Source organism: Passer montanus, unplaced genomic scaffold (genome assembly GCF_014805655.1).
Source record: "Passer montanus isolate IOZ18808 unplaced genomic scaffold, ASM1480565v1 scaffold16, whole genome shotgun sequence".
Taxonomy (NCBI): Eukaryota; Metazoa; Chordata; class Aves; order Passeriformes; family Passeridae; genus Passer; species Passer montanus.
In genome coordinates, this window is record NW_024363160.1 from 6,137,704 (window position 1) to 6,164,072 (window position 26,369).

Here is a 26,369-nt window from a genome sequence, read left to right on the forward strand (position 1 = left end):
GATACAGAAGGTCAGAATTTTTGGAGTTTTGTTTTGCTGGATACAGAAGACATTGGTTTTGCAATATTGTGTGTTGTCTTCATGTGCTATAGGCTTTTATTTTCACAATCTACAAGTCACTGTTGTCGATAAAAATGTTTTTCTGGTTGTAATTGTCCTTCTGAAACACTTGTTTGTCAGCAAGGAGGATAAATGGAGATTTCATGCTAGTAGAAACCAAGAAGTATGTGGGTTTTTTTTTAAACCAAAACCCCTGAAGATTGCAGCTGCCCTTCCCTCCTTTTGCTTGCTTTACTGAGCTTGGGCTTTAACTAGCAGGCTTTCAGTGTGGTTAAGATCTACTTTAGCAAAGATTTAAAACTTGGCTTGGTAACAGTATGGTTTGGTTGGCCCTATAAACTGTTTTCCAGGTTGCCTTCAGCATTTGATATGTAAGGTGCTGTTTATGTAGAGTTTATGGGGCTAATATAAGGAAAGTTGTGTGTGTTTTGCTATTCTGTTGTTTCAGATGCAATCAGATCTTGGCTGTGCAGAATGACAGTGCTGATGAGATTTAATCTCTTTTTAGAAAGGGGTGGTTGGCAGGGTATACGTAAAACACTTTTCTAGAAAACATGGTGGATTGTATCTAGGTCAGAAAAATGTTAATAGAAAATGAATATCAGATGCTTAGGTTTTGTCTTGGAAGTTAAAAATGGTATATTTTTTTTTAGGTAACTTTGACTTTATCCTAAAATATCTGTTCAGTTAAAGACTTTAATATTTTGAAAGTTTGAACATTGATTTTCACTATCTTTTAAAATTTAATCTTGAAAGACTTCAATGTATCTTTGCGACACAGGACAGCTTTTAAATGCTTGTATTCTGCTGCATATTTTAGAGCCTTAATTAGAATTTTGAAGCTTAAAATGAGAAGTTGTTGTCTTGTGACCAGAATGCATCTGTTTCTTGTAAGAACTATCTTTACTGTCTTGCGGGGATTTGGTGTAGTTGATTTTTCTTCCTGTACCCTTTTCTAGTGTAAAACTGTTGTGATTGTAACATTTTCCTTTGTTCTCTTAGTTCTTGTTTCCAGCTAACCACTGTGTCATTCATTCAGGATGACAACTGTGTCTGTTCTTATGTCTTCTTCATATACAAATTAAAAAAATACTGTTGACATCAGTTGTACATTCCCGACTTTTTCTAGAATCCTTCAGAAAGCAATCAGTATTGAGATAGCATTTTGATAAGATTTTCTAAATGTGTAAACTTGTGCAGTTGTCAGGAAGGATTTATTTGTGCAGTTGTCAGGAAGGATTTTGGTGTTGATGGGTGTTTATAATGAGGGAGGCATCAACCATTGGTGTTCTAGTCAGTCTCTCCTGTTCTTGGCAAACATCTAATCATGGGCTTACAAAGATGAGTACGGCTTTCCTTTCTTGGGGGGGCACCTAGCTGTTAGTTTGGGGGTTTTATCAGTGTTGATACTTCTGTCAGGTTGCTGATTAGTTTGTACTTTAAATCCCAGGAGCTTAGGAAGCAAGACCTGCAAACTTATCCATCACTCTTACTCTATTCTGCAACTAGTGGTAGATCAGTGACTGGAATAGGCAGGGGAAAAGAGTTTTGGGTTTTCTGTATCCAGCTGGAAAGCTTTCCTGTGTGATGTGTAAATTGATGGTTTGCAGGGAGAAAATACTCTGGTCCATGAAAGACAGCTACTGTCAGTTGAGCTTTATAGGCTGAAGGGACTTGGGAAACAGCTCTGCAGATTTCAAGGAAGGAGGGAGATATCGTGGAAATACAGCTGAGTAAGAAGTTTGATAATTTTTATCTGTAAAGGAGGCAGAACTTTACTGTGTGTGTTTAAAAGACAGAAATAATGTGTAGTAGCGGTGCTAGTCAGATGCATACAGACCAAGAAGTATTCTGTGCATAGTTCATTTAGCTTGTAGTTCCTTCCTGTAAGTAAGTAGTAGAAGAAACTATAAGTTATACCTAGGCAAAACAGACCTTTAAGAAAAATCGCATACAAGAGGTCTCCAAAACAACCAGGGAGAACATAAAATGCTTCTGTGGGATTTTATAACATACAAGAGGTCTCCAAACAACTGGGGAGAACATAAAATGCTTCTGTGGGATTTTATAGAGAGATAATATTGTACAAGAATAATTGAACAAATAGTAGCTGGTGTTTCTATGAAAAGCACTTAATGTAGTAACCAGAAATGAAGTAGAAAACACAAAACCCCAAACCTACCAAACACTACCACCCAGCTCATAATTTATAGATACTGTAATGGAATGCAGGGGAGTGTTAAAAAAAATCTGTTTCGAGGGATAAGGTAGATGATACTTGTTATATGATGCTTTCCATTTCAGTATAAATATAGAGAGACACTAAAAATATGTCTGTCAAGCCCCAAGAGTTTGAAATACCTGGCCCAATTCTCTTATTGATTTCTAATCAATCTTGGGCACTGAGAGAATTCCAAAGGACTGGAAGACATCTGCTGCTGTGCCAGCATGGTTACCAGGATGACCTAGGTAATTACTGATGTATTGGCTTAATGTTGATCCCAGGCAAAGTAGTGGAGTGACTGATACATATGTCAGAGAGAACAAAATTGGCAGTCAGCAAGGGTCTGAGAAAGATTTTTAAATAGTTTTCAGAAAAGCCAGGTTATCTACCAGTTTTAAAGTTTGAGGGTAGATTATAAGGCATTTTCACCACTTATTAGTCTTCTGTAACTCTTATGTTCTTCTGTTCTTAACTTCAAATGATTAGAAGTAAAAATTGCCAAACTGGTAGAAAAATGGTTGATAACATTTAATTTCCATTGATAAATACTAACGGATTTTGGTGTGAGGGGTTATTTTGTGATTTTTGGTTGGTTAATTTGGTTTGGTATTTTTCCCCACCCTGTTTTTCATGTTGCTTCTTTCTAGTCTACCCTTGGTCTTAGCTTTTAGGTATTTTTCTTGGTGTTGGAGATTTTGCTTGGGTTTCTTCAGGGGTTTCTGGATTTGGTGATGTTTGCTGGTTTTCTTTAATTTGAAATTTTAAATGTATTAGTAGATTGAGATTTTAGTTGGGAGGCATGAACTTGTAAAATAATTTGAAGTCTTGAGGAAGCTGAGCTCTTTTTATGATACTGTGGTCAAGAACAGCTTAAAAGCTGGGATAGGGAATGTGGAGGTTGTAGTAACTCTGTACCTTATACAACTTTTGTCATGCATGGGTTTTTTTTGTCTTAAGTCCATGCTTCTTATTTTAGAATTGTATAAACAGTTTAATGGTATAGCTACATTTTTTTCCAAAACCAAAGGTATCTTTTAATAAAACATTTAGGGCATGATTGCTTTGGACTTCTCTTTTTGTTTTTTTTATGACTTTCAGAAGGTTTGATTTTTTTTTTTCTGTCCCTCTGTTTCTGGTACTCTATAATATATACTCATGTGGTACAAGATTGCATAGTTACTGATGTTGTGCTGTTTATTACTTGTTTTTGTTCAAATGGTTTATGTCTGCTATTCAGTGCTCTTCAGGTTTTTTCATTTCATGTATTTCTTATGTTAGAAAAATTAGATTTTAAAGAGAATTGAAGTTACTTGCACTTGAGATAAATGGGTTTATTCAAGCCCTCTTTTTTTTGTCTACTCAAACACAGAGGGAGATAAATTTCAAGAAAATGATCCATTAATAACAGCAGTTCTGCACATACTGCCTTTAGCACTTGCTGTTCTAATAATCTCAGCAGGGTTTGTAATGTTATTCCTACTTTTCAGTTAAAAATAAAAGTGTAATTAGGTTTGTAAATATTTTACATGAAGATATTTTAGCCAGTGCTGGATCCAAGAGTGTTTCACTCCTTTTTGGTTTTTTTTATTTCACTTGAAGTCACCCCCAGGTGTCAATTTGCACTGCAGTTGGTTTGAATGACCAACATCCTTCAACATTGCAGTGTGCAGCTTTGCAGTTTGAGAGAAATGAGAGAGGAGATATTTTTTAGACTTTGAAATTGTGATAAAACTGTTGAGGTTTACTGAAGATATTAGACAGCATTTTGTACTATAGTCTAAGCTGTCCACTTGAATAGTGTGAGGTAGACTTTCAGAGTTTCAAATCTGTGAATTAAAAATAAGTGTGCCACTGGTATGATTTCTTTGGTGGCTTCCCATCACATTTTAGTTTTCAAACTGTGCTACGAAGTGACGCAGATGTATTTGCACAGAGCAGTGTACTTTTAATGCAGATTGTAAGAATAAGGTGAATGCCCTTCCAAGTGAAGGTATTTTTTGCAAAGGTGTGGTTCTGTTGTGTGTAAAACTGACAAACTGCTGCATGCCTGGGAAGTGACCTTGCAGGTGTTAACAGTGTCTGTAAAGGTCTATCTGGGTGCTACTGTTACCTGGACTGAGAGTGCAGCAGCCAACAGAAAGTCACAGAGTTATTTCTGCAACTGAGGAAAGCTGAAAAAGGCAGAGTCTTAATTTGACTTGCTTAATTTGGCTGATGAACTGTGATGTGTGCAAAATAGCTGGCATGGGTCTTACATGGGGTGTAGGAAAGTGGATAGGAATAAATTAACCTGTTTCCATTATTCTGAAATGGAGACAGAGCTTTATAACCTTAAATCAAATTGCTAGAACAGAGTAGCTGTGTTTGCATGGAAGTTTGAAAGCTGGACCAAAACTGTCTGAGAAGTTTGATTAAAATTTTTTTCACTGGCATCAAAATGAGACACTTGGATGTTTTCACTTGTGATTTAAGACACGAAACCTGATTTTGTCTGATTATGCATATAAATAGATGTTAAAAGCTTAGAAATTTGTCTGTAAAGATAAAGTTTGCTTCTTTAAAATTGTACTTAACACTGTGGAATATATATTCTGTAGTAGTTAGTGATGCTTGGAGAAGTTTCAGGTTGTATCTTAGCTCCTTTTCTCTTCCTCTCTGCACCTAAGTTTGACCTCCATCCCTGAGTCTTGCTCAGAACAAAATCCATGTTCAAATTATTAACATCCTTTTATATTGAACGAAAGGCAGCTCTTGGACCATTCTTTCCTTGTTCACCTTCCTATCACACGAAAGCTGAAGCTGCTGTCTGCTTGATTGCTCTCTGGGCCTTTCAGTGATGAGCTGGAGGCAGGTGGCAATTTCTTTGATTGACTGCTGTAGTTTGTAACAGTTTTTATTTAGCAGTAATTACTTTCTCCTTCACTGATCTTGTGCCTTTCCTACTTGCTCTTTAGGAGCACTTTAGGATATGTGGCTAAACAACTATAAATTTAGCTATATTGTTAAATAAAAAGAATTTGTGTAGTCAATGCAAATACATTTTTTCATAATACTGTATTTAGAACTATGGATGTGGTGGATCCAGTAAATATGGAACTGAATGCCTGAAATTCTTCAGAGTTTGGTAAGCAGTGGTAAAAGAAGTACTTTCTTTTAGCATGGTTGGCAACATGAGTTAGGGTTAATTATACTTGAGTAGAGTTAATAATACTGTGTAGCCTTCCACTTGCTGCCTTACCGGCATCTTGAGGAAAGAATAGTTGTCATATGAGTAATTGTCTTAATTTATGCAGTCTGAACTTCTAAAAAACATTACTGGATGAAAAATAAGTTGTAAATAAATGTAAAGAACATGGAAAATTAAGATTTCATTGTATTAATAATTAATGTATACGTGCTGTACTGAAGGCAGTCACACTGGAGCTTTCAATAATACTCTTCTCATTTCTTATGTTATTTAAATATCCTAGTCTGACCTGCTTCCTATATCAGCACTTAATGAAGAAATCAGGACTTCAGTAACAGTATGGTCACCTTGAATGCTTTGCTTAAAAGCGCTCATGTCAGGACTTCTGATTTAAAGTTTGAGCTTTCTAATACAAGTTCAAGTTTTTGCTTGGGTGAAAATTACCAACTTGATATGGTTGTAACCTTTTTGTGAGGCATACCACAGACATAAAAATAAACTGAAGTCCATACTTTACTGTTATCCTTTTTGGTTTCCTCCATCAAATATAACTATGAGTTATGTTAACAATCATTAAATTGTAGTCTTCTGGCCATGATGTTGTAGCTGGAAAAGATAATGATTTTCTTATAATTTAGAGCTACTGTAGGAGGGAAATGGTTTAGTGCTCTTTTAATTAGAAGGTTACCAGTAGTATAATTCATGTATAGACTTCCATGTGACCTTTTAGTGTCTGAAATGAATAAGAGTCTTACAGTGTCATGTGTTTTGTTACTTTTGAAGTTACTGTAGTGAGCAGGCTACTTAATGGGAATATATTGGGGGTTTGTTTTGGGGTTTTTTTTGGTTGCAATTTATTTTGATATCATGAACTTAAAATTAGCTTCTATTTAAGTCTGAAATAAAGGTTAGTAATCTTCAACTTTTAAATTACAGTTTAAACTATCCATTTCCAAAAGGGGAAAAAATAATTGCACTCAAATATCTACAGCAAGGTTAAAAATAAAATGTAGATTTTCCCCATATTATGAGGGAATCTTTTTATTTGATTCATAAACCTTGACACTGCACAAGACCTTACTGTCATTGGTTGTATCTTGTTTTCGACAAATTGTGGTTCTGGTCATTTCACAGAAGAGAAACAGATCTCATACATATTGAAAATGTTACAGGAAATTATTGTCCATGTTGTCAGGAGGATAATTAAAAAGCCTGAATCTTCCCTTTTTGCAGGATGTAGGAAGGGTTACTACCCATAGTTTGATCAGCTTTAAATCTGGATTTTATTTTAAAAATATTCTTGGGGTCAAAATAAATACCTGTTTTGAGATGAAGATGCTTACGTGACTGCCTTATAATAATAATTTTATTCCAGGATTTCTTTTATTCCATGAGTCTGTTCTGTGTGTATATTACAACTATTTAATATGTTGTATACTTATGTTTATGGAGGGCACAGCAGAGGTGTAATTACTTTTATTGCCTTGAGTAATCTGTGAAACTTGTGTATGACAGTAGTTTGTAGTAGCTGGCTATACTTGAAAAAAGTATGGAATAAGGATGTATTATCACTGCTTTGCATGTGTGCTTACTGCTGAAAAAAAAATTTAAAGAAAAAGGAATGTTCAAAGGATCATGTTACATGACAAAGTCTACTGAAGAGGTGGGCTGTGTGAAGAGGGGACATGTAGCTTTTATTCATATTGCCAAATGATCCAGAAACAAGACTGAGAAACATAATGACAGTCTTGTTCTGCAGCAGCAGCCTGTCTTTGCCAGAATAAATACAGAGCATTAATAAAACATTTATTTCAGTCTTCATTTGTCACTATGCAAGCAAATGTCAAATAGAACACAGTAGAAAATAACAGAAGTCTCAAGAAATAGTTTCATCAATAGGTAACTCTATCAAAAAGGAATATATACGCTTATATGTAAATGCCAGAAGTCTTTAAAAATAGCCAGCTGAAAAAGTAACAGTTGTTTTAAAATGAGGCGGCTGTCTTAGGCCAGGAATGTGAAGGGATCATTTTTGGAAAATTCTTAATTCCATAGCATTAATTATGAAGGTAGGAATGTTTCATTTGCTGTACTTGACAGAAAGCTTAGTTATGGTGGGTAAATAAATTCAACTGCATTGACAGGTAACACTGAGTTAAGATGCACCGAGCAGCTCTCGTGTCCTTCTTCAGTAGTACCCAGGAATTGGTTTAAGATGTAGCAGCTGAAGAGCTCACCTGTAGAAGTGAGCAATGCCATTACTGTATGCTCAATCATAGTATCAAAATCAGCTTTATAGCAGTCATGAAAAAACTCATCAAAGACCATGGTTTTTTTAATGTCAAAAACACTAACACAGGATTGAGGGATTAGAAAGGGGAGCAAAATGCTTAGAGCTGATTGTTTGTCAGGTGTTTTGTTAAGTTAGTGCATATCAGTAATTGATAAAAGCTCCTCAAAGCTTTGTGATAAAGCTGGTATGAGCTAATAGCAAAGAAAACACACCCATATCCATATATGATTACAGTATTACAAATTTTTTTGGGGAATATAAGGTACTGAAGAAGATTTTTTTTTTGTGTTTGTGGAAGCTGAGGAAGTTTTCTATAGAGGAATTAAATTGAATTACTTGGGGGGAAAAAATCTCAATTTTAAGCCTAAACTAAAGCTCCTATTAACTTGCTAGCATTAGGAGTTTTTAAAGGGCCACAAATCTGAAATTGCCAGATTGTTTAATAGAGTGTGTAAGATTAAAATTTAATTAATTGCTAACAAAGGAATGGGAGGTGCTAAATATAACTAGAGCCAGTGGTTGGTGGGTTTTTTTTTAAAAGGCACGAAGGATATGAGGGATGAAGAAATCTTGAGAGCTTCAGCCTGGCAAGTCTGAACTGTAGTAAAGAAATGAAGCATATGGAGAACAGAATGGATGTGTGTGCTGTGGTGGGGAAGAATCGGTGTGGACTTTTCTGAGGGGAAACCTACCATCCCAGATCTGCAGGGCAGAGTCATTGAGTGTATAGATAAGTGTGAGCTAGTACAGTGTAACAGTGAGCCTCAACCAGGTTGCTCACCCAAGGTTCCTGAAGGTTCTGAGCTCTCAAGGATTACATAACCTGTTTTCCCTACAAAGAGGTATTTCAGTTCTGTAGAGGTTTGTGGTGTTTGGGGGTGAGTGGTGAGGTTACAAAAGTTAGTTAAGGAAAACACTTAACAGAGTGAAAACAACCTGCCAAAGGCAGCAGTTGTGCTGTTCTGACCCACTCCTTGATCAAAGGGCACTGTTTGGGTGCTGCTAAATGCAAAGTGACCTATATGGAGGAGGAGACTGGTCGAAACTGGGTGCACAAACATGGGCTCTAAATAGGACTTATATCCTTCAAGAGGGTGCGTGGCATTGAATTACTGTGACTGATTCCATCAAAATATTGATTCCTTTGTCAAAAAGACAAATATTAAAACAACAGAGAGAAAAAATGAAACTGTTAGGCTGATTTGTAAAGATACCACATGTTCCGCTTGCAGTTTTGCTCTCTGCTGCCTTCTTGATGCAGAAGTCAGCAAAGATGATTGAAAGAATTCCTTTGTCAAAAAGACAGATATGAAAACAACAGAGAAAAAAATGAAACTGTTAGGCTGCTTTGTAAAGATATCACATGTTCCGTGTGCAGTTTTGCTCTCTGCTGCCTTCTTGATGCAGAAGTCAGCAAAGATGATTGAAAGTGTGGAATGTCTTGCAGAGGTGATAAAGCAGACTGTGCTTCTTGTTCCCTGAAGGGAAAAAAATGAGAGATGGAAGTAAAGGAAGTTTTTAAAATTGTAAATGGCATAGACATGAAGAGAGAGTAATTGTAATTTCTCATAATGCAGATACAGAGGTCTTGCAAAGAATCCAAGAGTAATTAATTGTAATTTCTCATAATGCAGATACAGAGGTCTTGTAAAGAACCCAGCTTATCTAAGTAAAGCAAAAAAAAAATTTCTTTCCTGCAGCTTGTAATTGCATTCATCCCAAAAGTTAAAATTATTTAAAAAGTGATTAAGTGAAAATTTAACAAGGGTTGTCAAACCTGGAGGAACAGTCTCTGCACAGGAAGAGTGTAAGCCACAGATGGCTAAATACTGGTAGGAGGAAACTACTGCAGCATTCCTGCCCTGCTTTTGTAATCTGCATTTTCTTGAGCATATGCTATTGGCCATTCCTGGAAGCAAAATGAAGACTGGATATCAAGGGTTTAAGAAAAACTTGCTGTTCTTGTATCTTTCTGTCCGATACAGTCACATATTTTTAGATTTAATTTCTGGGTTTGTTCCCCAGTTCCAAAAACTCTCATGAACTTTATTTAAAAATCTGGTGTAGGGTTGATTTGTTTTTGTTTGCATCTTTGGACACTGATTTGCTTATGTGTTTCATGAAACATTCATTGTCCATCAAACTTTATTAGATGCCTTCATTCCTCTTGTTTGAAATTTATTTTTCTACTATGTCTGCACTTTATGGTGAAATAGCTTTTGAGCTGGGTAGTACAAAAGTTCAGAACTGTATCCTTTTTTAAATTTATTTATGAAAATGCATGGTTAGCTACAAAGAAAAAAATTTCTTCTTAATTAAATGGACTGGAGCTACTGCATACAAATCCCTGACTTATGACATGAAATGATGATTGAAAATACTGATGTTCTGGAAATGGCATCATAAACTGAAGATACACTCATTCTAGAATTAAAATTTGCATGTAGGTGTAAAAAGCTGTGTTATATCTGAAGCAGGAAGAACAGAATGCTTGTATAATACAAGGAGAGCTCGACTGTTGCAGAATATACTTTAGCTTATCTTTCCAAGTTAGGTTTGGTTAGGCCTTAAAATTTTGATTCACAAAGAACCCAAATATGTAAGTAAAAGTAGTTTTTGTTTCTTTTGAGTTTCTGTGAGTTTATGTAACTACAACACTTTATGTATACAACTGTTATATTGTCATTAAAATATGAGGGTATTTGTGCTGAAGAGAAATTAAGAAACTGACTTTGTGACTTAAATTCATGGTTTTTGCTACTTCTGTTACTATTTTGCTACTTCTATTTTTCATGCTGTCATGAGAGCATAACCTCTTGAAGCAGGACTTCAGTTAAAGAGTAAGATGCCTAAGATTAGAGGCCTTCATATGGACCTGAGCTCCTGTATTCCGTGATTATTGTTCAGCTCTGCTGGCTTTGGAGAATGCTTGGGCAAATTCTGAAGCAGCCATCCTGGTCCATCTGCACCTCGGCTTCTCAGCTCATAATTGCAGTGACAGCTTGCATTTAGGAGAGGTCAGGCAGACAGTGTGCAGGGAGAAACATCATGTGTATCAAACTTCATCCTAGCTGGAATGTAACATTGTGTATTTCTACATGTAGGTTCCGTTGAATGTTTGGGATACTTTTTCAGTAAATGCAAACAGTTAAAATGGTAATTGCATTTTAAGAGTTAGATACTTAAGAGACGTGTTTCTGTTAAAGCTTCTATTTATTGCATTGCTTGACTTCAAGTGAGTGTGCAGAAATTTCTCTTACAGGGATGCATATGGTGGAAGAATCTAGCAATTACTTTGCAGAGGGGTGAGATAATTTCATACTATCAGGTCTTTGATGTTTTTTGAGTTAGACTGTTTCATGTTTGCCTGCTTTGAACTTAAAGGTCAAACTTAAAGATGATCTTCAGAGAGAAGTTCATTGTATCCCTTCAGATGAGATACAAATCACGGGATTTTGTTCTAGATATATTTCATTTCAGATAAGCTTTATCAAGCAGGTGAAAATGAATTGATTAAAAATGCTGTCCGTGCTTCAAATGTAATTTTCTGTCTGCAAAGTTTGTTTCTACCTCTGACATACATATATATATTTATTTTTTTTTTAATTATTCTTATTTTTGACAGAAACCCACCCTTTTCCATGTAGAGGAACGTGCTTGAGTTTCTGATTCTAAGAGTGAAGAAAACTAAGTTGTTCAGTTAAAGGAATGGAAAGAGAGGAAGCCAAACTTGATATGAAAAGTCACAGCATGTATTATCACAAGCTTGTTTTCTTTGTATGACATGATACTACATTCCCTATCTGATGGTTTTCACCAGAAATGTTACATGCAGTCAGTTACGTTGCTTTAAGTTTGCAGCGGAACAACTGAAGCTTGATTTTGACTTTTTGAAATTTCACAGGGCAACATATCAATCTGCAGTGGCAAATCCAGAATTATTGATGACTCACGTTCTCTAGAAATAGGCAAACATGCTTCACAATTTCAAACAACAGAGCTGCTGGTTTCCTTGTGGCTTGGAGGAAGCATAAACCCACCATGCCCAGGGAGTGTCTGCAGCCCTGCTCTGGCATGCAGTGCAAGCTACAGCTCTCCTGACTGGAACAAATAATCAAGTGAAGTAATAAATGCTTGAGAAAATTGATAGGGGGACTGGATGTACTGAGTCTCTCTGCAGGATACACTGTTGAGAATTTCTGTCTGTCCTGATTTTTCACTCTGTTTTCTCTTTGATGAATATGCTGACAAAATAATGTGTGCCATCAGTTGACTCAGGTAAACAAGAGTTGGGTTGAGTCCCCTTATTTTGCATGAACTATTCTATAGAGACTGGTGGAGTTACGTATTACTTCAGACCATTAAATTCTGTCATCCTTTTAGGGTTAACCTTGCCTCCCTCCATTAAATTTGAAACTTAATTCAATTAGTAGATTCCCAGCTCTTTTTAGGGGGGTTACAAGTGTTTGCAGGAATTCACCCAGACTGCATTGACAGAGATGGTGTAAATTAAGTCTCACTTCTGACAAGCATTATGCTGATTGAGTGTTTGCAGGAATTCACCCAGACTGCTTTGTAATGTTGGGTTGCATTGACAGAGATGGTGTAAATTAAGTCTCGCTTCTGACAAGCATTATGCTGATTATAATCACTATGTTACAGAATTTATCATTTGTAGTCAGTTTCATTTACCTTGTTATGTGCTGCTTAAATGGCAGTTATGCTTCTTTGCTAGAGTATTTGAAAAATCAGTTCCTGAGGCAGATAAGCTACTTTTTATGGTTTGTTTAGATTTTGTTTTGTCTGTCTCCAAAGACTTGCAGTGTTTTTCTTAGAGCAGCATGTGCTATTTTCATGAGCGATACTGGTAAGAATCTTTTTGTATACTGATCTGTTGCACTTGGTGAAATGGCTTTTTCTTTAAATTGCACTTATTTGGACCTAAATAATTGTAGTGTGCCCTTTGATCAAACTCTTGTAGGACAGGAAGTCTTATTTTGATGTTTCTCTGCAGTATTTTTTCCTCTCATATTCTTTACTAAAGAAATAAATTGCCTCTTTCAAGACATATTTTCATGTTAAATTTCATTTTCTGTCCTGTTATTCCAATCTGTTATAGCTTAACAACCCATACTTCCCTAGCAGTAGCAGTAATACTGGGTAAAGCATTTGCTTTCATCTCCATCCTACCCTTCACCACATGGTAAAACTAGGTGTAGGAACTCATCCATGTTGTGGGATTTTTTGAATAAGTCTTTTAAAATTTAAGTTAAAATATCAGTATTTTTGTTCTGAATCTGGTTTTACTTGTTACATTTTAACTAGTAAAATCCCTCTGCAGTCCTATAGCAGGTGTGCAAGACGGTTGTACTGGCTTTATATAAATAGGTGATGCAGTCAGGAGAAAAGGGATTTTAAGTAGTAACTGGTTTTTGCTGTTCAGAACACTGAACATCATTGTAAATTTTTCTTGCTGAATAGTCTTTCTTTGTTCTGAGTAGTAGTTGACTCATTTGTGTGCATAGCACACGTGTGCTACCTTCTTTCTTTAAGCAGCAAGAATTACAAAAAAGTAATAAAAATATTCGAGTGAAGTTAGTTTATGCTGTTTTCAAAATGTGCTGCCTGTCTCCATTTGAATAGTTGTTGCTGTGGTTGCAGCCTATAGAAACAGAATTTACATGACTCACAAATGTTTAATATGTGACATGAGAAAGAAGAGTTAGAAAAACTATACACATTGTGAATATGAAGAATATACAGCTGCAGGCTTTCTCCCCCTTATGTGATAAAGAAACATTATTGTCCTGTCAAAACTTTACTTTGTTACAAAAATAGCACTAATGTCGATGAGACATAGTGGGTAGACTTTTTGCACTATATTTATTCCGGTGTATTTTTTGGTGTACACTGCAATGGGCAATTCTGTTCCAGCTTTTCCTTCCCAAAACATGTGATGCACATGAGGTATGGCAACTCAGGGTCATGCAGATCTACAGTGAGTTGAAATAGCACTCTGACCTAATGAAAACTAAAATTGTCAGGCTATTTAAATGCAGTGCATTGGTAGCTATTGTGTAAGGAGAGTGCAGATATGCACAGGCAGTGGAATAGGAGGAACCACATTTTTTTGGTCATCACCCTCAGATAGCCTGGATTAAAGCACAGTGGAAAACTGTCTCTCTAGGCAAGATCCTTTTTTAGTCTGATTGGTGACTATTTGTTAAGCAACCAAGCTGCTTTTATGATAATGGATGTTTTCAGCAACTTGTACTACCAGTTCTGAGCATGAAACCAATTCACAGAGGTTGTGGGAGGAGGTGCCAAAGGGTGGCACAAGGTATTTGAAAGGTATGCCCTGCTTGATTAAACTAAATACATATGACTATCCTCTTATAACTGTATAAAGATATAAATAAAAAGTATATTTCCATTCTTTGATATTGATCTAAGAAAAAATTACAAATTTGGATATTGCTGGGAGTTTTCTGTAGATTTAATAAAGGATGACCCATATAGTAATAGGGGAAGCAGAGGATTTACTGCTGTAGGAAGTGAGCTTTTCAGCCACATGTTAGAAAATAAATGCTATTAAGAATGACTGTAGTTCAGTTATCCTTGGTAATGTGTGGCCTTTATGTGTGTCACCACTCCCCAAGAAGTGAAGCAACTTGACAGTAGTCTCAACTTGGTTTAGCAAATAGAAGGATTATTATAAAAAATCCAGTTATAAAACCCCACTGGATTGCATTATTCTGATTTAATTTTAAGCAGAATTATTCTGAATTAATTTTAAGCAGAATAAGGCCACTAGAGTAGTTACTGCTTTTGTATAGATTTGCCAGTGATTCTGTGTTTGAAAATGTCATATCTAATAAACTGAAGGAGCAGGTACTAAGTTTGACTGAACCAAGACAGGTTGTGCATTCAGGTTTCTAAATTTACACAAGCTCCATATTCCTGAATGATACATTGTGAATAGGGCTGGGGAGAACCTGTAGTTCTAGTATTAATGCCATCTAAAAATGCCTAAAAAGAAAACTGAGAATAAAAGAGATGATGGCTTCAAAGATTAAAAGAAAACCAATGAGGAGCATGAGATATAATGACTTTTGAAGTGCAGATATAAAAGTAGCTAAACACTTGGATAGGATTTGCTGTGAATCTGTAGCATATCAGAAAATAAGGCATGGGAAGTAACAACAGATATTGTTCCTTTCCTGTATTAGCACACTTCAAAGAAGTTTGTGTCCTCTAAAGTTGAAGCATGCTACCAAAGTCAGTGTTTGTAATTTCTGAGTTTTGACTTTGTGTGTATGTATATGTAAGTATTTCTCTACATGATTCAAAGATTGCTTCTCCATGTTTTTCAAAGATAATGAGATATGACTTCTCATACCAGGGAAGCATTTCACTTGATTAGAGGCTTTCAAGATTTTGTAGAGCACACCGAGGAGGATTTATACAGAATTTGATCAACAGTTATCGGACTCAAAATGTAACTGCTGTTTGTTTGGAATGCTGCTTCTTAAATTAACCTGCTTCCTTGGTTGCTCCTTGATACCTGTAAACATGAAGTTGCAACAGTGTAATATGCTGGAATGAGAAGCAAGTGGAAGTGCTCACATATACTGGTGAGATTCTTTTATTTGTCTGTACAACAATTATTTTCTGTTATATAAATGCTAAATGAAGACCACAGCAGTGATTTTCTCAAATCTGTACAGAACTTTGCTCTTTTCTGTCCCTGTGCCATAGCTGTGTGAACTATAATTGTACAGACAGAGGAAACTAAGTATAATGAAAACGTGTAAATAGCCCCAGCAAGAACCAGCAGTTGTGCAGATGTGTGAATAAACTGTTACTGAAAGCCTGTGCAAAAGTTTGAGCTCAGGAATTTTTAAAGGGATGGAACACTAGTGATATTTCACAGTGGGGAGAATATACACAGGTAAAATTCACGCTTCAATGCTATGTTGTGCTTGCACTTGCATCTGCATTTCTTCCAATACCTTTTTTCTTTAGGTTAGCTGGATTTAAACAGAAAAAAAGCTGCACTCTAAAGGCCTAGTGCCATTATCAGCCTGTTCTTGGACTCCCAAAAATAGGCGCTTTTTGTCCACCTTCTAGACACTGTGTTGAAGAGGGTTTGAGGGAAGGGAGGGGAGATCTCTGTCCATCCTAGAAGGTATGACAGAAAAAGCTATTTGTAGGATTTAGAGGAAGACATAGTACTTTGATATGTATCTTGGGAATTCCATTTAAGAAACAATTTCAGTTTTCATATGGAGTGGTTTGTTCTGCAGGCAACCCGAAATACTGATCATTTCAGTACTGTCTTCCTGTAATGAATTTGCATACTCTATTACTAGTTTTAAGCAGGTCAACCTGATTTGATAATCTAGGGGAATAGATTAATACAGTGTTAAACTAAACTTCAATTATTCTGTGCTGCTTTTGAGGTCCCGTGAGACTTTTTATAAAGCTTTCTTTTTTTGTCTGTTTGCTACTGCATACACTGATACTCCATTGACATTGCAGATAGATGTATTAAAAGTTAATTAAGTTAATTACACCTCTAACTTAGTATTAATTTAACTGCTACAGTTAAAAATGAAATAGGACAGGAAAATACCATAATCTGGGTTGGACTGTTCTCCATACCTCCTTAGTATATGTCCTTACATTCCTTTCAACTATGTAAGGAAACATACTGAACCTGGGATAGCTCACAGTTCAGAGGCAGTGACACAAAGGCTCTGTGAGAGCAAGAAGAGTGGTCAGCTAGAAGCATCAGTGAAGTCTGTGTGCATGTTCTGGACACTCTTTTGGTAAATCTTAAGCTTTGTGGAAGATCTGTAAATGGCTTAGATATTAGGGATAGTGTTTGGGTAAAAGCAAGTGCTAACTTTGCAGCATGTGTTTTTTTTCATCAACTTACTATTTTTTCTTAGATGTACTGACTTAGCAGAAATTGCCCACAGAGTGCATCTCTGGATTATAATTTTTTTTTTGTAGTATAGTGGAGCTTGAGTTAAAAACAGCTACAGGTTTCTGCAGTTCCACATAGATGTAATTTTTTTTTTTAGTATAGTGGAGCTTGAGTTAAAAACAGCTATAGGTTTCTGCAGTTCCATTATTTGGGCTTCTTAGATGTAATTATTTTAGGTTTTTTTCCCTCAGGTTTCTGCAGTTCCACATAGATGTAATTATTTTAGGTTTTTTTCCCTGGAGTCTGTTAGTGCCTTTTGGGTGTTAGTGCTTTAGCTGGATAGACAAGAGACTTTTTGACACTGCTTGAAGCTAACAGATATCCAGAACTTAAGCAAGTTTAAGATATTTCCTAAGAAATATATTCTAATAACTCCATTCAGGGAAGAATGTACTCAGCATGATCTGTTTGGAATTTCTCCTCTTTGAAGGAGGAATAGGGCTTTTTGTTCCTGTCATATTTATATGGCTTTACTACTGTAAGTTCACACTTGGTACTTTTTAAAAATTAAACTGTTACCATATGTGTAATAATCTTATTACATAGTTGGGAGCGCAATTAATTAAAATTATCTTCAAATAAATATGGAACTTCTAGTTTTATATTACAGAGTTTTTGTATACCTTGAAATGGAGAAGGACATTTTCAGTATTGTTAATGAGGGAAAAATGTGGGGTGTTTAATTCATTTATTTGTCACAATATTTTGTATGATACTGGAGACAGTCACTGGAATACTTGGATGGAAGAATGCAAGCAAAGTCAATTCAAGCAAAGCTTTCATGCTTTAATTTGATTTCACCTTTTTTAATACAGATAACAGTGTAATTTAAATTAATCTTCACTGCTTGTTCCTTGGATCTTATCCACCTGCTTTGACTTGAAAGAATTGAATGCAAATTGCTTCCTTCTCACAGTAGTTTTCTATGGTATAAGTCATGTGAACTCCAAACATTGACTCGTTTCCTTGAATGCTTGCAGCCTGTGCTGCTTTGGATGGTTCTACCTTCTGATTACCTAAGATGGTTACAGTTTTCTAAAATGCCACTGCTTTCTGGTTTGAATTAATTATATATTTAATAAGCTTTTATTCTGATGCTTACAGTGAGAATTAGGCTTTAGATGTGCAGATCCTTGTGGAATTAAGAATTATGCTTTTGCTTCTCTGGCAGGTAGCATCAGTTGTTTAGAATACAGTATTATGGGAATGTAATATGTACTTGTTCTTGAATACAATTCTGATGCAAGAGTGGAAAAACAGAATGAGATGTATTAAATACTTTTCGATGTGTGGGATTTACCTACCATTATGTTGTATAGTGAACTTGTAAAGTATTTTTCCACTTTATCATAAATAGTTTGCATTTTTCCCAATAGCAGGTTCCATAAGAATTCATTTTCCTGTAATCTAATGTACAGTTTGATGTTGATATCATGGAATTTACCTCTGTGTAGCATTCCTGAAGATACCATTTTAGTTATTCCTCACTTGATGAGAATGTTATCCTTGACTTCTGCCAAAGTATCACTCTAGAATATTTCTACTTCACTTAGTATGACAGTGTATTTAGGTAACCAGAAGGAAATAACACCTAAAGATACCCCTTTGAAATGTAGGTTGTTAGAGATGCCCTTTGATGTACTTCAGGTTTAAATCATATTTTGAATTGGATACAGGAGGGTAAACAGTGAATTATTCTTAAATTGGAGTTTTGTTCAGTGTTACAATCCAGTATTGCCCACAGCACCCCCTTGACCTACTTGGCCATTTTGATGTTGCTGTTGGTGTTACTCACTGTCAGTACAGAGAAATTGGTTGATTTTGCAGTTGCATGTGAGATTAGCTGGTGATAAGGTGGTAAAGGAAGAAGGGGAAAACTGGAAACTAGTTTGGTTTTTTTTATACTAAAAGCTGTAAGCAGTCTGAAAAGAGTAAGGAATAGTGTTCAAATGGCATGCTAAAAGTGAATTAAAGCTGGAGAGGTGAGAATGAAATTATGGATGTCTGTTGTGGTTTATCTCTGGCCAGCAACTAAGCCTCTCACTGGCTTGTATCAGAGAGCTGGAAGGGTGAAAGCACAAAAACTTTGGGTTGAGATAAAGACAGGTTAATAAAAAAATAAAATAGGGAGAACTCAAACAACAATCAAACAAAAATCAAACGCAAGAAACATGTGATGCAAAAAAATGCAGTAGCTCACCACCAGGTGACCAATTATCAGCCAGTCCCCAAGCAGCAGCAGGGAAACTCCACACACACCCCCTGCTCCTTGCCCCAATATTTTATTGCTGAATGTGACACCCTGGGAACTGGAATACCCCTGAGGTCTGTAGGGGTTGGTTGTTGTGGTGGGCATCCTCAGCCTACTCACTGGTGGGATGGAGTGAGAAACTGATAAAAAGCCTTGACTCTCTGTAAGCACTGCTTAACTAAAGCATTCCTGAATTATCAGCAGTGTTTCCAGCAGAAATCCAAAACACAGCACCATATACAACCTACTGTGAAGAAAATTAGCTCCAACCCAGCCAAAACACCAACAACAAAGGTCTTAGATGTTTTCAGAGATCTTTGAAATGATGATGCTTTGTAAAAGTGTAGACGAAATGGAAAATTATGTTGAAACTCACGTACTTGACTCCTCATTTTGCATGTTTGTTGAAATGGTTGATGCATGCCATTGTAAAACTGCAAAATAATGTATCTCTTTGATCAGCTCTAGCTTCGGTGTGCAAAAGCTTTGTGTATTTCCATTAACTCTGTCATAGAGATCACAAAATTCTATAAAGAGGTCTTCTGGAGCTGTGTGTGAATGGGAGATTCAGAAGGGGTTTTATTTTGTGATTTCTGTTGCACTTTTAAATAATTGCAGTTAGTTCCATTTTAGGGCACATGATCATTTCAGTACTATAAAGTAATCTGAGTTGTTTTTCATAGTAATTTTGTGTTTACATCACAGAAAATATAGAGGAAGCTCTTGTCCTTCCCTACAGTTTTCATTCCCTGCTTTAGCAGCTTATATCCTCTTTATTTCTTCCCTCACAGAATGAACAGTGATTCTGAGATAATAAGCTTTTCCAGCTCTGAGATCCTCTGTTGCAGTTTTGGTTGTGTGTTTGGAGAGAGGGAGAGCAAATTAAGGAATGTTGTCAAGCCTGGCTTCATCTTTCTTTTCTAGCTAATTTTTAGTTCTGCAGGGGTTACTTTTTCCCATTGAAAATAATGCATCAGTAACTGTTCTGGTTCATCTGTCTTTAACAGATTAGTTACCTAGCATGAGAATTGTAAGTTACCTTTATTATAATCTGGTTTTCTGCTGATAAAGCTTCTTGAATTTTTGTGTGCTTCCTACTGGATGTGGTTGATACATGACCATGAAATTGTACTGTAATGAACTTGTGTTCTGGTGTTGCGAGCAGAGGCAGCAATCAGACGGTGAAAGAAATTAGGTTTTCTCTATTCTCAAGGGTAAAAGTAAAGTTCAACTTTACTGTTTTACCTCGTTCATACTAATAGTATCATGTCATGCTTCTCTGCAATTACAAATATTTTAGTCTTACAAAAATAATTTATGTCAGCTGCTGTAAGAACCTTTTTATTTAACAAAGGTTATAAAATCAGTGCTTTCACAGTAGTAGACTTAGGCAATGCTGCTTGAAATGGTAGTAACATTTAATTAGAATGACACTTGTATAAGTTTTCTTCCTCTGGTCAGTTTTGTTGGAAACTGTAAACTTGGAAGTCATTCAGTTTTATCCGTGGGTTGATAATGTTGATGATGGACAGACTTCAGAGTACCTCAGGGAACAGAGTTCCTGAGTGTGAATGCTGAGGTGGGAGGTACAATAATGGAAGGTATGAAGATGCTGGAACAGTAGAAGAGAGTTTCTTCTTTTTGTTGGTCAGGAATTTGTCTTCAAGTGAGTAAAAATCATAATGTCATAATCTGGGAGGAAGGTATACTTTACTGAAACATTTCAGACCTTACTGAAACATTGCAGAGTCTTATTATTGCTACTTGCTGACAAATGCTTAGTGTCTAGTATATGGAATTATTTTCATGTTTTGTCCAGTCCTGGGTAGCCCAGATTTGAGCAACTTATGGAGTAGCTGTTTCTGAGATGAACCAATGTCCTGCTAACCTCTGGGGTTTACTGGGAGTAAATATGACCATCAGTTTTACCAGAAGTAAGATACAGCTTTTAAGGTGATGTGTGTTCCATATGTTCAGTTTTCTATCAGTTAGTAAACATATATGAGTGATTTGTGATAAAATACCAAGCATGAGAACCTGTGCTGGGTAAGTGAATTGATATTGGGAAAATCAGTTAGTAAACATATTTGCTATGAGTGATTTGTGATAAAATACCAAGCATGAGAACCTGTGCTGGGTAAGTGAATCAGTATGACCAAGTGAAATGGTAAATGAAGGACAGGATGCAGACAAAGTGTGATTTTGCTGCATGGGAACTTGGTTAGAAAGATTAAGTTGGTGTGTTTTTTGTCAGAATCAATCCATGCCACTAGTTCAAGGCCTATACACAATAATCAAAGTATAGTGTTTGGTTTAGATGATTATGACTTTGCATGTTTGAGCAGGACTTGATACTGGAATAGATCTGAGAAGATTTCTTTAAAAACCCACACGCACATTCATTCTTGATCCTGTAGAGTTTATTTCAAGTATCTATTGCTTCAGCACTGCAAAACCTAGACTTTATGAAATTCCCTATGATTTAAGCATGCAAAATTACTAGAGAATAGACAAGACGAGTCTTGAATCAAAGATGTTTCCTAAAATTAGTTCTAGTAATTTTAAATTATTTTGAAAGTGTATTGTTTAAAAATTGCTGAAAACGTTTGCCAACTATTCAACCTTCTGTTATAATATATTTTAAAATAATATGAAATAGAGATGCTACAGACTTTTTTCCTCTCCCTTAGTCATTACTGTGGTATCTAACACTGTTTAAAACCAAGGGTGCTAATTGGTCATTCAGATTTCATGTAAGAACTAGCAGTGGTGGATTGGTTGTGTTTCTGTATAATACATATTTATCAAGCAGTATATATTTTATATCCTTTATGGGTAGATTAATAGTTTGAATAATATTTGTGTTTTCCTTATTATTTCTATATACATCAGCTGTGAAAAGAGCTGGCCAGTGTCTTCACAGAAGCATTCCAGGGACGTTATATTTAGCTGGCATGACTGGATGCAAATTTAAGCATCCAGTTTTGAATATAGATTTGCAAAGTAATTATGATGCAGTTTGTAATCAATGCAGGTAGAGAGTACAGGTACTTATGAAACTGGAACATATATTTTCTGTTTTATAATAATCCTGGTTTCAAATGTTTGCCTAAATAGTTCTGCAATCCAGTAGTTTTCTGTTATTTAATTTTGTAAATATGCTTATGATGCCATTTCTATAACTATGCCTTTGTTTCATTTTACAGAGGAAATAAAGGCTGAAACAGAAAAGCAAAGGTATGTGATAGTTCATTGTATTAAGTGATAGTGCTTTTAACATCTTAAAATGTGTACCATACTTTTTCTGCATGGGGAGTATGGGCTCTCTCTGAAAAACATTTTCAGCATATTTTGGGTGGTTGGTGGTATCTGGAAGTGTACAGGTAGTGCTACTTTATGCGTCTGGCTTTTCTGGTGCAAGGCATAGGGCTTAGGAGAAGCAGCAGAAGGTAGCTTAGAGGGAGCAGGGTGGTACTCTTTGGCCAAGGAGCATAGGGAAAAGGGATCAAAGTTGGCAAAGATCTTTGTGGATGGCACAGAAATTTCTTTCAGTATTGGTGGAAGAGCCTTGAAGTACATTCACAGAACGGGGAGGAATGAAGGTAAAAGACTTGAAGTGAGTGATCAGAGGGGCGAGATTGGGATGAGGAAGTGGGAGTAAGCAGAGAAAAGTAATGTAACTGGCAAAGATAGTGTCTGGAAAGGACCTTGTTAGGGAATAGGCATAGATTTGTGAAGACAGTTCTTCCAGAAGTGATGGTAAAACCAAAAATTGACATTCAGCAGTCTTTGCTGTCAACAAACTTCTAAGTATTGCTAAGCTGTGGGATCTGTTATTGGCATTTCGTTACATGTTCCACAGGATCATCTTCCTCATCCAGTATACTTTCTTAACTCTGGGTCTGGACCATGAGGTGAACTGTTCATGCCACTTGTCAAGGGAATTGGAGCAGTGGGTGAAACTGAGGATGAAAGTGTTGTACTTTCCTAACTCTGGGTCTGGACCATGAGGTGAAAACTGTTCATGCCACTTGTCAGGGGAATTGGAGCAGTGGGTGAAACTGAGGATGAAAGTGTTCTTAGGCAGCTGGCTGCTGCTTGGGGATATCTATTCTGCCCTGTAACTGGATTTCACTACTGGGCAAATCATTAAAACCACAGCTGTCAAAGTTGGATGCTAATGATTTCTGCTTCATCTCCTGGATATTTGAGCAGAAATCTACAGTTTTGGTTTGGAAAATAGAGTCGCTTCTAGCTGTAATTAAGTCAGTGGGAACTTCGTTTCAGAAGATGTAAAGGAAAGCTTAATATCAAATAAGCTGAAAAATTTAGTCTTGCAGTTTATCAAATTGGGCTCGTAAAACTTTGGGGGTGAATCTGATTGAGATTGTGCTTTGCTTTCCCCCAGTAAAATGAAGTCAATGCAATGAGCTCATAGTAAAATTTTAAAAATATATTTCATATTTATCTAGTGTTTAGAAAATGTTGCATCCAGCACTACAAAATTGTTTCAGACAGAAACAGTAATATGAATTTATAATAGGTTTTTCTTAGAGTGATATAAATAAAGCAAAAGTCTACATTGTGAAGCATGATAAGAAAAAATGCTTTATGTTAAATATTCGGTGAGAGATATTTGTTCTGAGCACTGAATAAGGAAAAGTAATCCAGTCCTGTAGTTAAATACCATGCTAAAACTGAGACAACAGAATTAAAATAATTTATACAAATGTGGTTGAGCCATTTCTGAACTTTCAGTACATAATTTCTGCCCTGTCAATATCTGAAGTTGTGATTTTTTGGGAGTAGAATGTGTATGTCCTATCTTCCTATAGACATTTTCTAAATAGATTTTGGGTTCTTTGGTGCTGTCATTATTTTGACAGCAGCCTTTTCGTACTGTGAAGGCTTTACTGGACTTGGAAATTGTGAATGGACTTCTCTATTCTTACTGTAGAGTCAGATTGTTTAGGTGCAGTAGAAAATATTGGTTTTGTAGGCCCTAGTGGGGTGGAGGGGAAGGAAATATACAAGCTGATTTATGTAACTGTTGCACAGCAAATACTGCCAAAGTAAATTTCCAAATCCATTATTTGGTACATACCTAAGCCTTTCTCTATGGCTAATACATAAAGACCAGCATATTTCATAATTCCCATGCTTTCTAGATGCCTTGGGGAGGAAGAAGGTTTTGGGAATAGTTGCTGGGTTTAAAAGCAATTCACTTGACATTAAGAAGTCCTTTTGAGTTTCTCTTCTCCTCTCTCTGCTATCCCCTTCCCTTACATTATCAGCAGCGTGAAGAGCTGCTTTTCCAGAGACAAATGTGCATCAGCCTCCATGTTTAATATCTTGCCCATTTTAAAATAGCTTTCAATTCAGAGAATTAGGAGACGCTCCAGGCTAATGTAGCAGCTTGGTGTGGCATGGGTTCTTCAATTTCAGAATCTCACCATGGCCTATTCCTTGTTTTGAACAATTCTGGGTTTATTTCCAGAGTGCTCTTTTTAACTTAATTTTAATGGTTTCAGTGGACATAATCACCAGATCAGGAACAGTCTTGTCATAAGATACAAGCCACATATAACTCCCCTTTCATTTCTCAGAATAAACCTTTTATAGGAGTATCAGAGAGATTCAGGAACGTAGAAGAATCATGTACTTCCTCTGCAACTTATCTGATTAGGGTATTGTTCAAAAGAGCTCTGCTTCCAGCAAAAAAAATACAGGGCAATAAATAAAGTTATGCATCCAACAAAAACAAAAAACAAACAAACAAAAACAAAAACAAAAAAAAACACCAAAGAAAAAAACCACCACTCTGGTTTCTTCAGAGGTTTCTTTTTCTTTTCTTTCAGGAAAAAAGTGTGTAGGGATAAATTCTTAAACCTTCAAAAGAGATGAAGCCAGTAAAAAGTAGCATCTTAATACTAATGACTCACTCTTTAAGTCTTGAATTTGGGTACCCTTTTTAAGCAACCTAAACAATATCTGTTTGAATGTGGTAACAGATATAATCTCAAGGACAATCCAGCCTGCTCCTTGAAAAGCTGCAACTAATTTGTATTGATTAGTTTAAGGCCCACTCCATAATGCGTGGAACTGCAGTCATGCTTTGGATTTATAATAAACTCTTAGCAATTCATTCTTCTACTTAGGGAACATGAAATTGAGTGCATTCCTTGAAGCATCTGTTTTAATTAGCAATGTGCATGGGAGCTGTATTTGAATGCAGTTTTCTACCAAGATCTGTTTGAATTACTGACAGAATTCTGTAAGCCTTCGCTACAGAATATGACATTTTGCACTTTAATACTGCTTTTCAAGCCTGTGTAAGACAGTGTAGTTTACCTTTTCTCTAAAGACACCTATGAGTGCATAAAAAAGGTTGGAAATGCTTTATATAAAGGTGATGAATTATTCTGTGAAATGAAAAATCTAAACATCTTGCATTGAGCCAAAGCGAAACTGCATTGATGCACTCAAATTAGTGAAAAATGACCCATTCCTAATTATCCTTTTGTGGTATTAATGAGCACAACCTTTCTAAAGGTGCTGTAATCAATAAAACTTCAACAGCTCAGAATTTTCTTGCTTTTGTACAGTTAGTAATTTCAGATAATTTACTCAAGCGAGATATGCTGGTAACCACTCAACTCTTAAATTAAGTGGTGTTAGCTGAAGCAGAGATTGAGATAAAGGTTCTGCTCATTTTGTTCTGTTGGTTTGTTGCTTTTGCCAGTCTAGTAAGGGGAGTCCTTTGGTATTTGAAAGGAAACAAGACTTGCCACTTCCAAGCCAGCAGGTACCACTGGATAGCCCCTTAGTGGGCAAGTGGGTCAATTTGCCTGGTCCACAAAGGAGCCATGAAGTATAAAAGGTGTTAAGAATACTTTACATATTACTATTGTTAGAAGTTTGTCTTTCATAATGTTTATTTTCTTGATACTTTATTTCATTCATAAACATTGTGGTGATAAGAAGGATTTGTGTGATGACTTCACAGTTTTCTAATACAGTTGTTCTGTTTAGTCCCCCTCATGGAGAAGCAAAGTCTGGTTCAAGCACTCTTCCACCTGTGAAATCAAAGACAAGCTTCATTGAAGCGGACAAATACTTCCTCCCATTTGAATTGGCATGCCAGTCCAAGTGCCCCAGGATTGTCAGTACATCCCTAGATTGTTTACAGGTCTGTATGAAGATGAGTTTTAACTATAAACTGTAAAATCCTGTTGCTTTGGAGGGGGAGTACAGTTATATGTAATAAATAATGTTGTGGGGGTTTTATTATTTTATTCAATTGCACACACAACAAATAGAATGTGTTTCTCACAAAAGATGAATGTATGCCTTATTTATTAT

The 26,369-nt window shown here is 36.1% G+C and overlaps 1 protein-coding gene across 4 annotated transcripts in view; it reads left to right on the forward strand.

Annotated features, from left to right (window-relative positions):
• The window catches only part of ARFGEF1 (ADP ribosylation factor guanine nucleotide exchange factor 1), an 86,072-nt gene that overhangs the window by 5,100 nt on the left and 54,603 nt on the right, over nucleotides 1-26,369 (forward strand). For 3 of the 4 annotated variants that reach the window (XM_039702855.1, XM_039702857.1, XM_039702856.1), the window contains exons 2-3: nucleotides 22,214-22,244; nucleotides 26,040-26,196. The exons of the other annotated variant lie outside the window; for it this stretch is intronic. In XM_039702855.1, the coding sequence (XP_039558789.1) occupies nucleotides 22,214-22,244; nucleotides 26,040-26,196 (188 nt within the window). The remainder of the gene's footprint in view (nucleotides 1-22,213; nucleotides 22,245-26,039; nucleotides 26,197-26,369) is intronic. 4 annotated transcript variants of the gene reach the window in all.